This window comes from Patagioenas fasciata, chromosome 1 (genome assembly GCF_037038585.1).
Source record: "Patagioenas fasciata isolate bPatFas1 chromosome 1, bPatFas1.hap1, whole genome shotgun sequence".
Lineage (NCBI taxonomy): Eukaryota > Metazoa > Chordata > Aves > Columbiformes > Columbidae > Patagioenas > Patagioenas fasciata.
In genome coordinates, this window is record NC_092520.1 from 79,310,988 (window position 1) to 79,330,103 (window position 19,116).

At 39.0% G+C, this 19,116-nt stretch overlaps 1 protein-coding gene across 8 annotated transcripts in view; it reads left to right on the forward strand.

Annotated features, from left to right (window-relative positions):
• SAMSN1 (SAM domain, SH3 domain and nuclear localization signals 1) overlaps positions 1 to 19,116 on the forward strand; it is a 95,991-nt gene that overhangs the window by 48,426 nt on the left and 28,449 nt on the right. The window contains exon 1 of one of the 8 annotated variants that reach the window (XM_065848006.2): positions 8,927 to 9,103. The exons of the other annotated variants lie outside the window; for them this stretch is intronic. Coding sequence (XP_065704078.1) covers positions 9,047 to 9,103 — 57 coding nt within the window. The 5' untranslated portion in view covers positions 8,927 to 9,046. Of the gene's footprint in view, positions 1 to 8,926; positions 9,104 to 19,116 lie in introns of those variants that run through there. 8 annotated transcript variants of the gene reach the window in all.

A 19,116-nucleotide genomic window follows, 5' to 3' on the forward strand; every position in this document is an offset into this window, starting at 1 on the left:
TAATGGTGGGTAAAATGAACAAAAACAGGGTCTGAAAAATAAGATTGGAAGTGAAACAACGGACAAACAGTGGACACAACTCTAATTCTATTAAACACTTTCAGGTGTATGAACAGATGATTAGAAGCCAAAAATCAGGACTTTTCAGAAAGAACTGGGCAGTGATTTGTATCTCAGTATTCTCTTTTATTTTGGAAAACATTCATCTATGGTTATGAAATTTCTCAACTGACTTTCTGTAGACATTTAATTGATTAAAAAAGTCCACCTTACCTAATAGATAAGCAAAGCAAACTGGAAACTTGAACCTAACATAATTTTTGCTGGAAGTGCTTTCACTCCAATCCATTTAAAGAAATCTGGCTCGATATTTTTCATGAAAGCACGAAATTAATTAGGTAAAATGGCATGAAACTTCTCATTCATTTCTATTTACAACTTACGTTTGATACCATACCACAAGAAATGACGACAAACTGTGTGGGAAGTGGGAAAATCAAGAGTTCAGATAGTTTAAGATCATGAGACAGAAAATTCTGCAGGTATTTTGGAGGGTTTCTATATTTAGTTTTAGATTGTGTGGGTGTTTTAAAACCTAGATTTCCTTCCTCACAGATCATCCTTGCTTCCACCTAACTCCCCTAAAAATTAACCACTGTGGCAATACAGCAACACGTGTGGCCTCAGTTATGATAGAGGACTAGTGTGTTAGTTGCCATGTCAGTTCACAAGTTAGTTCTTGTTCTCAGATAAATATAGATGACAGATCACATCCTACAGCAACAAGTGTACAGGTCAAAAAAGGCAAAAATCAGTTAATTCTGGTTGCCATTCTAAGATGATAGGCAAGATATTATTCAGATTTTTTCGTCTGAAAGACTTGAAGTCAAGCTCCGAAAACTTCACTCGCAGTTATATTCATTCAAATTTTCTGCACACCTACCCACAGGGTCAAAAACTGAGGATTATGTGTAGTCAATAATCAACTGCAAAGTAAATAAGATTTAACACAATTTCTTAGCATTTCACTAAACTATAATGACAAAATAAATCCTTATGCCAGTTCTTCATATTACCATAGGTTCCTTAAATCTGTGAATCATGATCCAGTGATTTAGGATGTAGATAATGCAGATTCGATTCTTTGCACTTCTACAGACCTCTTCTGAGATATTAGAAAAATCACTCAACCTGTCTGCCCCAGGCTTCATTTGCAAAATGAGGATAATATTGTTTTACACACCAGATGTTTGTTGCATGAGCGAGAATACAAGTACTAACTTATGCACCAGAAGGGCAGGAGTTCAAATAGTTTATTTGCAGGGTCTGACACCTTCATTCAAAATAATTCTTTGCACTGAATGAGATAGACATTCAGTAGAGAAAATGTGGTAAATATTGAAGCCACATCATTAAAAAACATCATAAAACAAGTGTGCTTAGGGGTGAGATTCAGGTATCACAGGTAGCATTAATTCTGTCTTCCCTTGGCTTTAAAATACTGTTTTCTTAATCTAATAAGTTTGTGTGTGTATGGTACATGAGGATGCTATTTTCTTAGGGTTTTAGGTATTATTATTTAGGTTTACATGGGTGTTTGACCCAAAAAACATTTCAAAGATTTTTGTGAACTTTCATCTCCCAAACTAGAGGAGCATTTCACAAGTTTGTACATCTATTTTTAAAATTACTTGCTGTATATAACAGCCCTGTATCTACCTTTCAGAGTTTTACTGCTCCTGGAGTGCTCTCCAGTTTGCTGTTTGTAGCTCACTAGAGCTTTTAGTAGATCATGAAGCTATCAAAGGGAAAACTTTTGTTGCCTTTTCATCAACCTCTGCTTTCTGTATCAGCAGCGACATAAGGGAGACAGAAAACACACAAGAAAATATGTGTGAGAGAAGTAAAAAGGATCAAATAGGTGAGACTAGGAGGTAAAAAAGATTATCTAGGGAAGCGGTATACAAGGTGCAAGTCAAAAATTCATACACTTCATGGGGAAGTGAGAGGGGAAGGCATTCGATAATAAAACAAAAGATCAAGATTGGTGGAAGGAATCCTGAAGAAAAATGGGGTGTAAAGAGGCAAAGCATCAATTTCTCTTTCCACAGAGCACAGTTTTGGAGACAGCCTCCCTTTCCATTCCCTTCTCTCCCCAAAGACAAGTTACTGACACGTGAGTAATTAGCTTACACCTACAGAGTACCATGACTGTCCCTGTGAGTACTTTTAGCCCACAGCCGGAGATAAAGCATATTATTCTAAATCCTTGATGAAATAAATTTACGTGATGGTGCTTCACTTCATCTTGTTGATGGGCTAAGAGCATGTTCCCATCTCATTAATGAAGCTCAGCTAACCTGGGACAACTGACTCAATTGTGATCATTCAGCCATGGCCCAAGGTGCCCTACGAAACCCCAAGTGAGACAAGCAGGACACTAACCATGACCAGTACAGGATGCAGCAATCACCTGGCCAGTCCTCCTCCGTGAGGGACCTGGTGCCAAAATCCTTCAGAAATAATGCCTCCTCTTCTTTGTGGGGGAGCTCAGCATGACTGCAGTTTATCCACACTCTCTCTCCCCTGCCCTGGAGCAAACAGCTGATGGATCAGTGTAAACAGCTACACCTACCAGACAGACATACAGACCAGGATCCAGACCTCCCTGCAGTGAGGTTCAGGCCTGGAAGTAAGCGTGAGGGCAAATCAGCCACTGAAATATGTGAGATTTGGCAGGTCTCCTGATGGAGATAGTCTGACCCACATCCTGCTTGATTTTGAAGGTATTACATTCAATTGCACCTGAATCAAGTGTTGCAACAGGTAATCCCACAGGTCTGGTACTGAGTGTTTTAAGAAAAGAAAAGAAAAGAAAATGTAAGGTTGAAACTAATCACCTTTTTCTTGATGATGAAGCATTTTTATGTTTCTGCTGGCTATCACTCAGGTATCACAGCAGTTAGATGGGTAGAAAGAAAGCTTTAAGTTACAAATAAAGCTATATTGTTCCTTTATGTCACTTCCAAGTTACAATTTTCACCCACTTGAATACTTCCTCTAGAAGCAAAATGAAATTAAGGCCTGCAAGTGAATATGCAGTGTTCCACACTTTATTTCTTTCCATGTTAGAATTTGCACAGCAGTCCTAACACTGTGATGGCATAGTGACTTGCCACTCAGTGGAGAAATTCAGCAGGAGATGTTTACTGGTAAAAGATGGTTCAAACTACAAAATGTTTCCTGACAGCAGGCTGCGCATTAGAGTTAATCAGAATTTACTTCTGTTGATTTTGATTCTAATCAGAGGTAGGCTGGCAGACATCATGTACATACCTTGAAAAAGTCCCCTGCTGCACTTCCAGTGCTTGTGGGTTATGACGGTCTTCTAAATGCCAAAAGAAGCATGTCATGTTTTTAGTATGAGATTAAAACAGTCTAAATTTATTTTTATATCTCTTCCCTTTGTTGAAAATCTCATATTTGAGCTTTCTGAATAGATGTACAAGGCAACTGTCACTCTTTATCTATAAATGCATTTCTGGGAAGTTGAGCTTGAGCTGGATAACAATAAAACAGCAGTCATAAACCTGCAAATTATGTGCGATAAAATGCCCTTGTAGCTGATTAGTAATTGCGATGTTCACTACCAGAATCCATCGAGATGTTCTAGGCATGAACATTGCAATATAGTTTTGAGATTCATTGTAACATTCACTCTGAGAAACAGTATGCTGTCCACTTACATACCTGAACCCACAGCAGCATCGCCCTACTAGTTACTTTCTGTTATTCATCACCAACAGTAAAGTGTATTCTACTTACACTAAATTGTACAGGAAAACCACCAGTGACGTACATACTTTGGTTGGAAATTATTACACAGATGCTGGATTAGGCTGTGGCTGTATCTTGCAAGACACCAACCTTGCTGACTTTGAGTTTTTCCAACAGGAACACTTAGAAGATACAGATACAACTTTGACTTTTACTCTTCAAGGTAATAAGAAAGGGATTTGTTCAATTGGTGAAAGCCAGTCTCCTTAAGAATCCTTCTGTCACAATAGTATAGATTTTTATTAGTGTTAGTGCTAACCTGATATAGTGTAGGTATGACTGATTTGTTCATCTACTGCTAATGCAAGAGAATGAGTTGGGGCAAGTTTGAGATAAATTCTTGGTACTCCATTTTCCCTTTAGGCCAGGCGGTGTTGGGAGCATGCCAAGGACACAGTCTAAGGGCCTGGCAAGGAGACACTTATTCTTACTCACAGAGCAGCAACCCTTTTTGTACCAGACACATCGTTAAATTCAGTAGGAGCTCTGGTAGTGATGCTCTATAGCCTGTCCCTGACATATTTCTTTGTGACTGCATTGACCTTGGTGGCAAAGGATTAGCATAAGAGAAGGAAGAATCACAAAAACATTTTTTCAGGAAAAAAAGGAAGCCCAGTAGTCTGAGAGAGGCTGTATTTCCCTCCTTACTGGTGAGAAAAAAGTCTGACATAGCACCTTTCTTCATGGGCTCTTCTATCACTTGGAGAAGGAAGTTATCATCAACAGATTCCAGGAATTTCCTGGATTGTGTATGCCCTGTTGTGTTGTCCCTCCTACAGATGTCTGGGTAGCTGAAGTCCCCTCTGAGGACCAGAGCTCATGAACATTAGGCTGCTTCTATCTGTCTATAGAGAGCCTCATCCACTTAGTCTTCCTGGTTGGGTGCCCTGTAGCAGACCCCCACTATAATGTCATCTGTGTCTGCCCTCCATTTAGTCCTAACCCATAAACTTAAAATATTCTTTAATCCCATCTTGCCTCTCCAGGACTCTGAGTTTCTCTAGCTTCTTCATTTTTCATTCCTGATAAAAAGTGCATAGGAATCTACTCAGTAGGAAATTACACACCTTCTTGCATAGAGCCCCTAAGCATTTTGGACCAATTTTCAGTACTAAGTTCGGGATGCTTACAGTGATGGGTTTGCAGTGAGTATGGGAGTATCAAAGATGGCACCTTAAGCATCCAGCTACATTCCTCAGCATCCCAGTGGAAATTCATAGCCTCAATCTTTGGAGTTAAAATCAAAAGTAAGTGTTTAGTTTAAATAGTTAGAAAGACAGCCCACCCTGCAACCACTGGTTTCTTCCATGGGTTGTTGACACTCCAATTTTTCACACTTGTTTCTTTTATTTTCCATAAAGTCTTTGCTGCAGTAGTTTACGGAGAGAGCTCTGCCAAGGAGTAGCAATGACTGTAGCTGGGGCTGGCCCCTGCTCAGATTAGACCAAGAAAGGGAAGTATCTAGCTATATTCTGGCCCATAAATAATACACGTTAGGAAATTGTGTTCTTCTCATGAACATTCTTTGAGGAAATAAGGATTAAATTTGTTAAGTAAATTATTCACTGCAAATTAATCACTCAGCTCCACTTGCTATTCTGAGATTTCTGCAATACCTAAGAGAGCTAGATCATACAGGGAGAGGTATGGCCATAAAAGCAGCGGCTGAAGGCATGGTTCCTTTCTTGTGCAAAATACAAGTCTTATTTTAATTAAAATAAACAAACTAATACACTATGGGATTGCTTAACATTAGGGAAAGCAACATAGAGCCCTAAGGTACCTCTGAGACTCTGGTTAAACTTGGACCAGGTTTATCTGGTGGGCAGTGCAAAATGAGTTGCTAATAAACAAAAAGTCTCATTTCATTTCCTTTTTAACAGGTGGCCAGTATGTTAAACCCTTCAATCTACTTTGCACTCTACATTTTACTTTTATCAGAACGATCAAGTGTTGAAAGAATAAGTTTAAGTTTGCAGTTTAGACTGGAAGTGGTCTTTCCTTTCAAGGCAAGGCAATTGGATGGGGCCACTGAGGTGATATGACACTGTCACAGCACTTGATATTGTGTGGGAGGAAGGCACATAAAACAGCTGAATATCCAGGAAGATTCATCATGGTCCATTCATTAGAACTCAGTGATGATAATGATAAGCTATAATCTATGTTGCCTTTTATAAATATATTGACAGTGGAAATAATTCTCGTGGGGTTATCTTAATTATTTTTAAGTGGACAGCCTGTTTCCCCATAGGACTTTTCAGAAAGATAAGTGAAATTGCCTGAATATTTCAGGATGGAGAATTCAATCCAAGTCCCATAAAATTCACCTGAAAAATTTCTATTGATTTCACTGGGGTTTGGATCAGATTCAAAGACCAGCATGGAAATGTAATAAGTTACCTGCAGTTGTGTCGAATGGAAAAGTAAGTATGAGAATTTTTAGTTTAATTTTACATAAATATTCATTTCCCTTTGAAAAATTAGAGGATATAAGTACCCATCTTATTATTAATTTTTAGTTCAAAAGTGCCCCCTTTGGTATGTATTGGTTAACTAAATTAAGTGAACTTAGCATTATATATGTTTGATTTTCTTCACTTTGTTACTTTTTAAAACTAGTGTAGGTCAGCCTTCCAAGGGCAAGAACATAATCAGGTCAGCTTTCAAGCTGCCATAATTTTTCTGATATGTGGATGAGGAAAGGAAATAGATATGGGTGGGTACTATATCTCTTCAAATAGCCTCTTTCTTCCTGTTTAACAATAAATATTCTACAGAAAGGAAGCTCATATATTACTCTTCAGATGAGTTCCCATTTTATTAATCATGAAGATTTTAACAGTGGCCTGAGACAGGAAATCACAGTCTAATGATCAGCACAGTCTGATTTAATCCTCACATTTGGATCAGATTAAAAATAAAAACAATATACTGCAATGTGGTTCTGGGTCAATAAATAATCAGGTTTAATTACTCTAAGACATATATACAGCTTTTATAACAAAATGTGGCCCTACTGAATTACTAAGGTTGATTAAATGTCCATGGTAAAACCTCCTCATCATTAGAAACTTAAATAGAATTTTCAGGTGTTGTTATAAGATCCAGGAAAGAAACATATCACTCAGAGTTTGTCAATATTATTATTATTAATTAAATACCAATTAGTAATAATAATCATTATTATGAACACTGATTGATACATTATTAATAACAATAATAAATTCAACTCTGTTCCAAATTAGTGTAGTTCAGATTAAAATGTGAAGTGAAGCATCCTGGTTAATGGGTTGAGGTTCAACACATACTCCACTGCAATCCAATAACCTAGAGAACAATCTTGCATTATATTTGGCAGAATCTCAGCACCTTAACTCCAGTTCCTCCTCCCCTTTTTACCCACTAGGTTCTTAGAAGGCCTGGAAAGGAAAATATCATCATACCATTAGCATACAATAATTATTTTTTCATCCTTCTGCCTCAGTCCATTCAGTTGCCCACCCATCACAACTCAAGAAGGCCTCTAAAACTTTTCTCAGATGTGTAAATAGAAGTCCAAATAGCAACCTGAATTAATCAGCTGATCAGTGTCTTATCCCTCCCTGGTCTATTCACATGAGAGAGGAAGAAGGGAACAATTCAGCCAAGAGACTACCTGCTTATCTAGCACTGTCTCATCATGCATGCTTCAAAAAGTTAGAAGCATTTATGGAACACAATTCTAAGAAATAAGACCTGTGCACTTCCCATCAGCTTTCAGCCATCATTTCCTTTGGTTTTCAGTTTGGATGGTTTCTTGTTTTTTCTTTCCTTGAAATTTAAGTTCAATCAGATTTCATATTAAAAGGATGACACAGAGAAAGAAAAGTATGTGCACTGTGTTTGGATTCACAAAGACTTCTGAATTTTCATTTGATGCAATAGACCTCCACAGTGACTTGCTTCTTTTAAAATAGCTTGTATCCATATGAAACTTATGAGTGAAAGTTGCTTATATTTGTTTTAAAAAAATCATAGTTATGAAAAAATGCTATCAAAATTTTGAAAAAAAGCATTTTACCAAAGATTTTTCTTTACACTTACTCTTGAACCTTTTTCTTGCAACTCATTTATAAATAGATTTATTTTTTTCATTTGTAGTAATGTTAAATTAAGATTTAATTGAAGAACTGTGGGTTGTCCAAAAGTTTGGAGGTTGAAACTGAGAATTTGTTTTCAACTTTCAGCAAAGAGTTGGGAATTTTTCATGGTTTCAGGTTTTGTGGCCTATGATTGACAACAAATAAGTTTCGTTTTGGATACTCAGAACTTCTGTTTGTTTGACTTTGACAAAAAATATCAAGCAAAATAAGAAGAAATTAAAAACTATCTTATCACCTCTGCTTTCCTTTAGCCTCTGGGTTATTTTTAAAGGATATATAAGGGACTTTTAATTTGTCATACTCCTCTGTGTCTTTGCTGTGAGCCTTCTGTTATACTCGCTACTTCTCCCTGTCACTTTGTCACCAAATCAAGGATAATGGAGCACTGAAAAGTTCAGGGAGTCCAAATTCTGTGACGAATGGCAAAAAATTATAGCACCTTGCAAAAGAAAAAATATGGTTTTAGAAAACTTCCCTTCTCTACCAAACAGTGACATTCATTCTCCTTGCTTCTATTGCATTAATGTAGAGCTAAGAGAGAAAGGAAGGCATTAGGGACCAGCTGGACCATGTGCCACAGCACAGATCTGCTGGGGAGTAATAGCCCTTGGTCCTCTGAACTACAGCACTCCTTCAGACTCAAGTCCCAGCACAAGTTGAAGTGAAGAGTGCGGTTAGTGCCACAAGGCTGAGTGAGGAAACATGGGATTGGAAAAGAGGTCGATTTTCTTGAGGACATCCAAAGCCTCACTGAGGCCTGATGGTGACACAGAAGGAGATAATTTTTAGAGCATTTTCCACCCTGAACTCTATTCTTATTTGCAACTCATCTCCTCAGCGCACGTCTCTCCTTCCCCATCACTTCCTCCCCTCCTTCCTCTCTCCCTCCCCAGCTGAAGATTTCAGCACGCTCACCCATGCTGCAGAGCAGCTGCGTGAAGTCACATCCTGGTAGAACAAGGAACGGCGTAAGTGGTGTATGTTTGTGCAGTACGCTTTGTTGCACTTAGTTTGGTCACAAGCCAGGAGCAGTTGCACATCAGCTGGGCAAGCCTGGATCAAAAATGTTGAAGAGAAAACCATCTAACGTGTCTGATAAGGAGAAAAGTCAAAAGCCAAAGGTAAGAATATTGAATTTTTATTGACAATGAATAATAGCAGGAATTGTTAACAATTTTTAAAGGGAGGATTTCCTTTTAAATCCTAGCTTCAGGATTTCCTGATGTGCAAGTGCCCCCATGGCATAATCTCAGGAATATACTTGTGTACACTTACTTTATAGAAGTAGTGATCTAATTCAAAGAATCATCATTGTGAAGCTGCTATAGCTGTGCTGAATGGTCCTTGTTCTGGACTTTGTCTGTTGTTGTATGTCTGCACCAGTCTTTTCACAGATAGGCTCACAAAAATCCCCTCTCTCCCTTTCACCTATGATAAACTGATGATGTCCTGCAAATGAGTTTGATAGTCAGTAAAGAATTAGAAAAGCTATTAAATTTGTTCCTTATTTCAATACATTTACTTCTGCATCATAATAACAAGAGGAGGAGGGGGTACTTGGCAATCTGTGTTTGGCATTTTCGCTTTTCTGGGAATTATTATATTTTCAACCTGAAATAAATACTCTGAATCAATTGCTAATATGCTACAATGGACACTTTCCACAATCTCGAGTTGCAAGAAAGAGAGAGTTTTGCAAGATGCATAAGGATGTGTCCTGTGCTAGAAATTTCAGTCCCTGGACTGGGTGCAGTGACCTTTGCAAGCGTACTGTAAGCCTGAAGAGAAACAGCTACTGCTAGACCTGAGTGCTTCATTTTCCACTTCTACCTCAAATTACCAGTGCTCAAAATTTAAATAAGTGATTAGAAAAGCCTTTTAGTGTATCAGTGGTCTCAGTAACTCACTATCTCCTAGTATACAGACCTGTCTTCTCATTGTTTGGGAATACAACTCACTTTGTAATTTCTGGGTCCTACATATTGTTGCAGACACTATTTCAGCAGGAATGTCTTGTGGTTTTATCCAGAATTGACTTTTGTGTATCGCACTTGTAGTTTTAGACTACAACTCATTAACAATTAAATTTCATGTTTTTTCCATGGATTTCAAAGAATTCTGAATCCATTTGCCCACATATTTGAATGGGATTTTAAGTCTTTCACTAGTTGGTATGGTATGCATTTTCTTCTGTTCAATCACCATATGTTTTTTTAAAGATATGGAAGAAGTATAATTAATATCTAATTACACTATATGTTAAGCAAGAAATGAGTTTGAGAGACTCTTTGGATGGCTTTGTATTCCTGCCTGTTAAATAATTTCAAAAGCACGTTTTGGTCTCTCTCTTCCAGAATAACAGATTCCTTAACAGTCTGAATTTTTATCTTCCACAATTAGTTATTCATTCATGAATGCACTCCATGTTGTTTAGATGCTGCCACTGTGGCTTCTGAAAAATATATATACATATCATGGTCTTGGATTCGATTTACCGTATGTGTAAAATGGGGATAAAAAGAGTCTAACCACTTGACCATCAAACCTACTGACTTCACTGTGCTGACTGTCTTACTGTAAATGTTTACAAAAAAGGAAAGGTCTTGGTGAAGTGGCTCAGGATGTCTCTCTGCCTCAGTAGTGTGCTTTGAAACACTTCACCTACTGTAGTCCCACTTGTGCACAGAATTGTGTAAACTTTCCACAATGTGAATGTTTTTGCTGAATGTGCTATTCATAAAAAGAGCATGAGAGGAGACAGCCCTGCATTGCACAGAATAGAAATCTTAGTGAGTTTCGAAACATGCCCCGTGGAAGCAACGTAAATACTTATGTTGCTTAATACAGAATTGTGTAACGTAGAGTGCAGGTCTTTACCTCCCGACAGAAGTTACAGGATTTCCCAAGCAACTTCCCTAGATCACTTCCTGGCTGCCCCTGCTCTGCACAGACAACATCTGGTACCTCCGCACACTTGCAGGGCAGGATGCCCTTGTCACTGTTGAGGTCCTGGGTTACCTCACCTTGCCTTTAGATGGCTTAGATGTCCCAGTGTCTCCAATGCATCCATACGGGGCTGGCACAAGACTTATGTGAGAGCCATAAGGTCTGGAGTGTTAAGTGAAAATCAGGTTTGCTACTTAGGGCTGCAAAGAGGACATCAAAAAAACCTTTTTCGGTAACTGACTCTTACCCATAGCGACCAGTTGTCTTTAACACAACTGGATGAGCTTCTGTGTATTAATTCAAGTGTTTCAGCAGGATTTTCTTCTTAATCCTCTTGCTTTTATTACTTTCTGATGTGAAGCTTATCAGCATCAAGTTATGCCTTTTGATAAAGACGAAGGAATGCCATACAGGCTGATGTTAAAACCCTTCTCAAGGCAACTCGTTCTACCTGTATAAAGCTTCCAGTAGTGGTGGGCAAATCAACAGCCAATGCAGAGCTAACACATATTCTCAGTATCTAACTGTCAGTGTCTGCGTGCAATGCATTTACTTTACTTCATTGATTACTGTGGTGCTTAGGGGAGTTCTGCAGATCCATTATGTGCTACATAGACAAAAAATTGTATCTTTCAACTCTCACTGTCTGCTATTAAAGGATTGATGCTTGCCCATTGTAATGAAAAAGTAAAGTTGCAAGTTTGTTTCTTTATAGAGCAGGACTTCCATAGCATTGCGGTCATGCTAACAACTTCTTTGTTTATCTGGCAGCTCTTGCATATGCATCAATATGCATATAACTACCATATGCTTTGTACGTAAACTAAATAAATAAATATTCATTGCTAGGAAGAAAAAACCTACACCTGGTGTCATCCCAGAGAATACAGGGAGAGAAGTGTGAGAGATGTTTTCAAAAGAGGTACTGGAAGGATTCTGATCCTTTGCTAATGTTTTTCATTATAGCTGCACGTACTGCCGTGGAACTGTACATTTATACCTTGTACATCAGCTCAGGATCCTGGTAGTTGAAATATAAAAGAAAAGTCCTAAAGCTTAAAAATATCCTCCTTAAAATTGATGAAATTCAACTAACTGAAGGCCTAAGCTCTCTATTTCAAGCTTGTCTAACCTTATCTGTTTGTCTATCTAGGACCTTAAATAACTTTCTACCACGACAGGGCCTGTGCACCTCCCATCAGGACAGCCACCAAGAGGCAGTTCACTCTCAGCACTTCTTTCAGTCCTCACCTATCCCCCTTTCTTTTCTGACAGATGAGACACGGCTTCATTTATACAGTGTAGCTGTGCTGTGCTGCAGTTGTTTTTGTGGGCAGGTGAGGTCAAACAAACCAGGTCTTGCACCGAGCCCTGAGGTTTGTGGTCGTGCTGATGGCCAGAGTCAGCCCAGCTGCAGGAGCTCACTGCAGGGTGCACGTGTCACCTGCATTGCTGCGGTTTTACTTGCAGACACGAAAGTACTACATCAAGTGGGGGGAAGGATGCTTGTACTAGATGTGCTTCAGTTTGTGCAGTCTGTCCCATCACCCCTTAGAGATATGGCAAGGAGGAGAACAGCTGATTTAGGGGATGAAACAACGACCTCTTAAATCACCTAGATTTTCCCCTCTTTGGCCCTTATGACATTACGAGTGTCAGTGTGTGTGGGGAGTGGCATGAAGCAGATTTAGAAAAATGGTAAGAAAAAGCATTCTAAGAAATTATATAGCATCTAGTCTTCTCTTTTTCATATGCTTCAGGAAGCACCATATCCTGGCACTATAGAAATAAAACACCATTGAAGCACTTCGCAGCTGCCTTGCATTCCATTTTGCACTGTTTTGCACATTTGACCAGGTGCAAATGACAATGGAAGGCGCAAATAATCTGTAAAACATTCCTGTATGGTCTTGGCCACTTCACAGGATGTAATGTACTGCTAGAGCCTATTTCTTTTTTGTCTCCTTCTCTCAAATTCCTACAGACATAGTAAACTTGAGAACTGCCTGATGATTCTTGGCTTTACTTCAAGCTGAAACAAAGATGACTTTGTGTCATTTTTTCTGGCTTGACTGAGGAAAGTCTTGTGTCATAATTCTACATGACAGTAGATCCATGTTTATGCTCAAGGTTTGAGACGTTTTTGTTTCCTTATTCTGCTTCCAAATATGCTCGGTGCTTGAAACTCAGCTTACTTCTGGTGTGTAAGACAATTCAGGGTCAATGCCTGTGCATTTTGTTTAGGCAAAAATATGTTCAAGCTTCTGATTAAATCAATATTCACTTACTTAGGTGATAAACAATTATTTATTTTCAGGTTTATGAGAAAATAGTGGCAAATCCAATGGAAATAAATATTTTAATGTGCAACTTTGTTCCCTAGTGCTATTTCATGCCAATAATTTTGCTTTTTATAAGCTTTAAATGAAACCCTGCCTCCATGGAAATCAGTGCACATTTTTGCCATAGACTTGAGGCCAGGATTTCCCGTTTTTATATACTCTTCACAAAAGGTCTGATTCTGATCTTGAAAATGCTTAAAAGAATAAATTAGCTCTGATCCCATCAAGTTCAGTGAGATTTGTCATTGAGTAAAGTTTATTGCTTGCCTAAGTATTTGGAGCCTGTAGAGCAGATAGATGTAGAAGCAAGTTATTTTGGTGCTGCTTTTTTTTTTAGACAGTGGTTCCTGGGAACACTTATTAAAGAAAACAGAAAGTAAGTACAGCAAACCTAAAGACCAAAAATAATTTAAAACTTTATTAGATCTTCTGTAGGACAAGATCTGCAGTGAAGAGATGCTCAGTATAAATGAATATTAACTATGATTTATCCTTGAGTTGGGAAAGCTGAGGCTTTTAATTTTATTTCAAAAGTAAAGACTGGTAGAGTTCTGAAAATAGCAAGTTTTATATTCTTTTCTTTCCTCCTGAAATTTTGAGCGCATAATAAATGAGCCACTGCTAATGTCACAGATGTTAATTTTCACAACCATGACTGAAGTGATGTTCATTTCCATTTGCATTTCATTCTAACAATGATGAGAGGTGATGAGTTGATGATAAGCTGTTTTCACCATGCTGCCCGCTGTGCAAATTTATGCTTATAGGCAAAGATGACACACAGTTCTGTCATTAAAGGTCTTTACTGCATTGCCTCTTGAAGAAAGACTGTTTGTCAAAATCCATTTGAACTCTGTTAAATAAGAAGAAATGCATGACAACATCTGGGCTGTAATTTTAAGAACCTAGTTCATAGTAAAAAAAATACCTGTGTGCCTTTATCAGGGAGGGCTCAGAGAAAGAAAAAATAATACTTGTAATAACCATGTATGTGCAGAAGGGGTAAAAAGGATTGCAGGTGACACTTCAGAAGGTGTTTCCTGTCTCCCTCAGGCTTAACAAAAAAACAAAAAAACAAAACAAAAAACAAACAACAAGGTTAGAGTTAATCACATTTTATTTTTTGTGTATGAGTGGAAAGCCTTAAAATCATATTGCTGCTCCTCTTACATCTGGTATATTTTCTTCATTTGTATTACCATCTTCTTGATCATCAGCCAATTTTGTTTTTCAAGAGCAGTTTCAGAAAGTTGTTTGCATCTTAATGTATATGTTAGCATATCTCTTCTCGTAAGGTCTTGAAATTTGAAGAATTTTCTTTTCTCACCAGAAAGTAAGACTCCAGGGTCTTTGTGGGGAAAGAACAGGAGGCTGATTAGGATGACCAACTTCAGATGTTGAAGCTCAGATCAATACACAGGGTCACTGAGGGTTCATACAACTCTTGAATAGCTCATGTGCCAAAGGAAAAAAAATTAAATCTGTGGACTGGTCCAGTCCTGGCCTTTTTGTGTGTTCCCTTGTCTACATCACCTTTTAAATTTTCACCAACTTTGCTCAAAATGTGGGTAATTTCTTATTTCTTCCCTGTCCCGGTTTTCCTTCACTAGCCAGGCTTAAGTCCTTAATAGCAGAATATTTTAAAACAAATGAGAGAAAATTTCACAAAGAGAATATTTTCCACATTTGTATTCATTTTGCTTAGAGCCATAAATCCAGTTTGGTTCTTTGTTTTCCTAAGCAAACAAGAGCATTCAAGATATGTGAATCACCTTCTCCAGCCATTTTTAGAAAACAGGCTATTAACCACATAGTTTGTAATTGTACTCTCTGATAAATACATGTCGAGGGTTAAGATTGCGGGGTGACAATCAAACCCTGGCAGATGTATTGTTAACCTCCTCTCCCCCCCCACTTCCCCCTTTTGCCCCTCCCTCTCCCCCCTTCCCACTCAGGACAGGCGATCGGGAGGGAAAGAAGGACAGAGAGAAGAGAGTTGGAAAAGTTAAAGATGTTTTACTAATGCTACTAATAAGAATAGAGAAAATAATACAAAATATACAAAACCAATCTTGTAAGTCTCAGCAACTGCAGAGCCAGCACCCAAAGTCCTGGATTAGACTCTGTAGCCAACCGGAGCTGGATTCAGTCTGTCACTAGGCCTCAGTTCGCAGGGACGACCAGCAAGGTCCTCTCCTAATGTCAGCCATGAGGAAAAAAGGGAAAAGGCAAAAGGGAAAAGGGCCGAGATCCTCGTGATCTCCCACTTTTATATGAAGTATTCACGTGAATGGAATGTTATACACCGTTGGTCAGTCTCTTGATCACCAGTTTCTCGTTGCCCCTCTCACGAGATGTCCATCCGTGCTTATCAATAAGTTTGCATTCCATTGCTAGGTTTAACCAAAACATGTGTCGGGTTCTCCAGGGAAATGCAGCTAATATGAAGGCTTTAGCTGACAGGCAAATTCACTAAAAGAGAACTTGTTTTTAACAAAACCAGGACAATACAGTAGCACAACTATGAAGGTGACATAAATCAGCATTAGTGGCCTTCTAATATTTTAATCAGCTTTATAGAGCGGTTGACATACTTCAATATTGTGTTTCTAGGAAACGCAAAATATCCCAAATGAAACATTGGCCAGCATATCTGTCATTGCTGGAAAAAAGCAGTAATTATGTATGGGTAGGACAGGTAGAGGATGTGGCCGACAGTTTTCCGTAGGTTTCAACACTCTTCTAGTAATTTGTGTCATAGCATAAATCCAGACTGAAGTCATTATAACGCCATCAATGGCCAGTTGGTATAAGCAATTTGTGGGTGGCTACAAACACTTCAGCCAGAAGAATCAACCCCATGATTTGTGGGCAGAAACCTCTGGCAACACCCACTCCAGAGAAGGCAAAAAAACCTTCTTCTGGGCCTCAGTAATCACATTATCCCTTAACCTTTATCTTATGAAAACTTGCAACAGAGACAGGAGATTTACTTCAGTTGCTAGAAACAGATACACTGTCTTCCACAAATTAGCAATGGCAGTGTTTTTGCTAGACATTTTGCTGCTTGTCACCATACTCCAGATTATATATGTTCTGAATATTTAGCAAGACGTATGTCCTTTAACCACCCTAATGGAAAAGTTTGTTTTATACATCAGATGAAGGTGTATTGTACGTGTGTTGATATTCCATGGGAAGACGAATGACCACCTATTTTTATCCCAAGTGAAATCTCTCCTGTATACCTGCTTGATCATACCTTTCTAGCTTCTTGTATCTTATTCCACTTACAGTGCACACAAGAGCATGTTGTGGCAGATGCACTCGACCCCTCCCTGCCCAGCAGAACCCTAAATTACACCCCTTTGACAATCGTTCTTACTTTTCTTCCTCTTCCCAGACTTGAGGCTGAAATTCCAACCTAGGGAAAAGTTTGGAGATTTTTAACTGCTTCAGGGAAGCTCCTTCTTTGACTATTCATATTACATACTGTATTGCTACTTTTTTCTCCACACCTCTTTGTTTTGTTCCATGGATACACAGAAAGATGGATAACAGCTTCACCTGGACACAATCTTCAGGCTGCTTAGTTGCCAGTCGTAACACCTACTGGCATCTTTCTGGTAAACTGAATGTCAGCAACAAAGGGTCTGTCATCTCTAACCATCACCCAGCACAAGCTTTGATGTCTTTTTCTCTTTTATAATCTTCACAAGAACAACCAAGCAACCTCACACTCCTGTCCTTGATTTCCATGGGATGCTGAATGGTTACTTCCTTGAGAACCATAGGAAATTGTAAGTTCCTTGACTTGGTCATGCTGACCTAATTCAGAAGGCGTGGTACATTTGTGGTTCTTTTGGGTATGTAGAAAGGCAAGTGAGATGTGAGGCTACTGGAATACTTGAGTACTTGGCTTTACAGTTTTCTGCAGTGTTTGTCATGGCTTCTTCAGAGAGAGGAGAAGCACTGAAAGAGTGCTGTTCAACGAGAAAACATCAAAAAGCTATGATGCAGTTTCATGTCTTCTCTCTACTGTTATGTTTGAGATAGAGATGGAGCTTTGTCACTGACAGCCTGCAGCCGTGAGATAAAGAAATCAGCCTCACTTAGCAACAGCACAGCCAAAAGCAGATGTGTGAAGATGAGATGACAAAGTGGCTGAGACAGCTGAACGAGCTCACGCAGGTTGACTCTCTGCTGCAAAGTAGGTGCTGAGCTTTACCACTCATGAATTTCTTTCACTCAGCACAGCTGTTCTGCTTTTCTCTTATACTTCTGTCTATCTGCCTACTTTTTAAAAATCAGATGTTAGATCAAAAAACTGCTTAACAGAGCTGGAAAAGGGTGATAGTTCACTGATGGATGAGTAGCTCGGAGCCTCTGTAAAGGGTCCATGAAATGACTGATGACGGTAGAGTAGTCATTCAATTCTAGTTACAAGTACTTGGCAAGGCTCTTCTGATGTTGTCTACTGGGGTGTTTCCATAATTTTGTTCCTATCTCTGTAACGGAGCTTACATTTGCTTGATTCAGGTCTCTTGGTAATTGTGGTAAAATGTTTGAAAATTATGTGTTTGGGATTTTAGTTAGTATCTGAAGGAATGGGAAGAGACAATACATTCCTACTCATTCGTGAAAGCTTAAAAACTTCTAGCTGGCATGATCCCTTTTGCAGCAATAGGCCAGATTTCAGTAAGATTTGGTGTATGGCTTTGAATTTGGGATTCACAGAATCACAGAATGTTAGGGATTGGAAGGAACTTTGAAAGATCATCTAGTCCAATCCCCCTGCCAGAGCAGGAACACCCAGATGAGGTTACACAGGAATGTGTCCAGGCAGGTTTTGAATGTCTCCAGAGTAGGAGACTCCACAACCTCCCTGGGCAGCCTGTTCCAGCGCTCTGTTACTCTCACCGTGAATAAGTTTCTTCTTGTATTTAACTGGAACCTCCTGTGCTCTAGTTTGTACCCCTTGCCCCTTGTCTTGTCACTGGTTGTCACCGACAAGAGCCTGGCTCCATCCTCATGACACTCACCCTTTACATATTTATAAACATTAATGAGGTCACCCCTCAGTCTCCTTTTCTCCAGACTAAAGAGACTCAGCTCCCTCAGCCTTTCCTTGAAAGGGAGATGTTCCAATCCCTTAATCATCTTTGTTGCTCTGTGCTGGACTCTCTCCAGCAGTTCCCTGTCCTTCTTGAACTGAGGGGCCAAGAACTGAACACAATATTCCAGATGCGATAACCTCAAAGAACACCTCAAAACCCTTGCTTATGTTTGTGCCTCGGTAGCATCATCTCAACTATGTGTGGTTTTCACGGAATTTGCAGGAGCAGAGGGGGAGTGAGAAACTCAGTCTCAATTTCATCATGTGTCAGAATGAAAGCACACTTCAAGCATGTGGTACATTTGTTTTTCATGAGATGAAACTGTAGTTTTCCACTGAGCTGTGATCACAATAACCCCACTGCCACAGAGAAAATCAGACAGAGAGAGGGGAGTTGATGTGCCCATACTAGACTAGTATCATTTGCTATACCCAGTACCCCCAGTGAGCTGTTGATTTTGGTATAAGAGTGACTTGAATCAGGATGCTATCTTGTCTTCAGATAACTAGGTTGTTTTGGTTTTTTTGTGTTTGTTTTTTTGTTTGTTTGGCTGGTTGGTTTTTGGTTGGTTGGACGGGGTTTTTGTTTGTTTGTTTGTTTTGCTTTATTTTTGTTTTTTCATGGAATTGCAGTTATAGAATTTCTGCTACAAAGATAAAATACCTAATTTAACACATCATAACATCTGCACTAAGAAGTATCTTCAGCAGTGCTAAATCACAAGGAAAG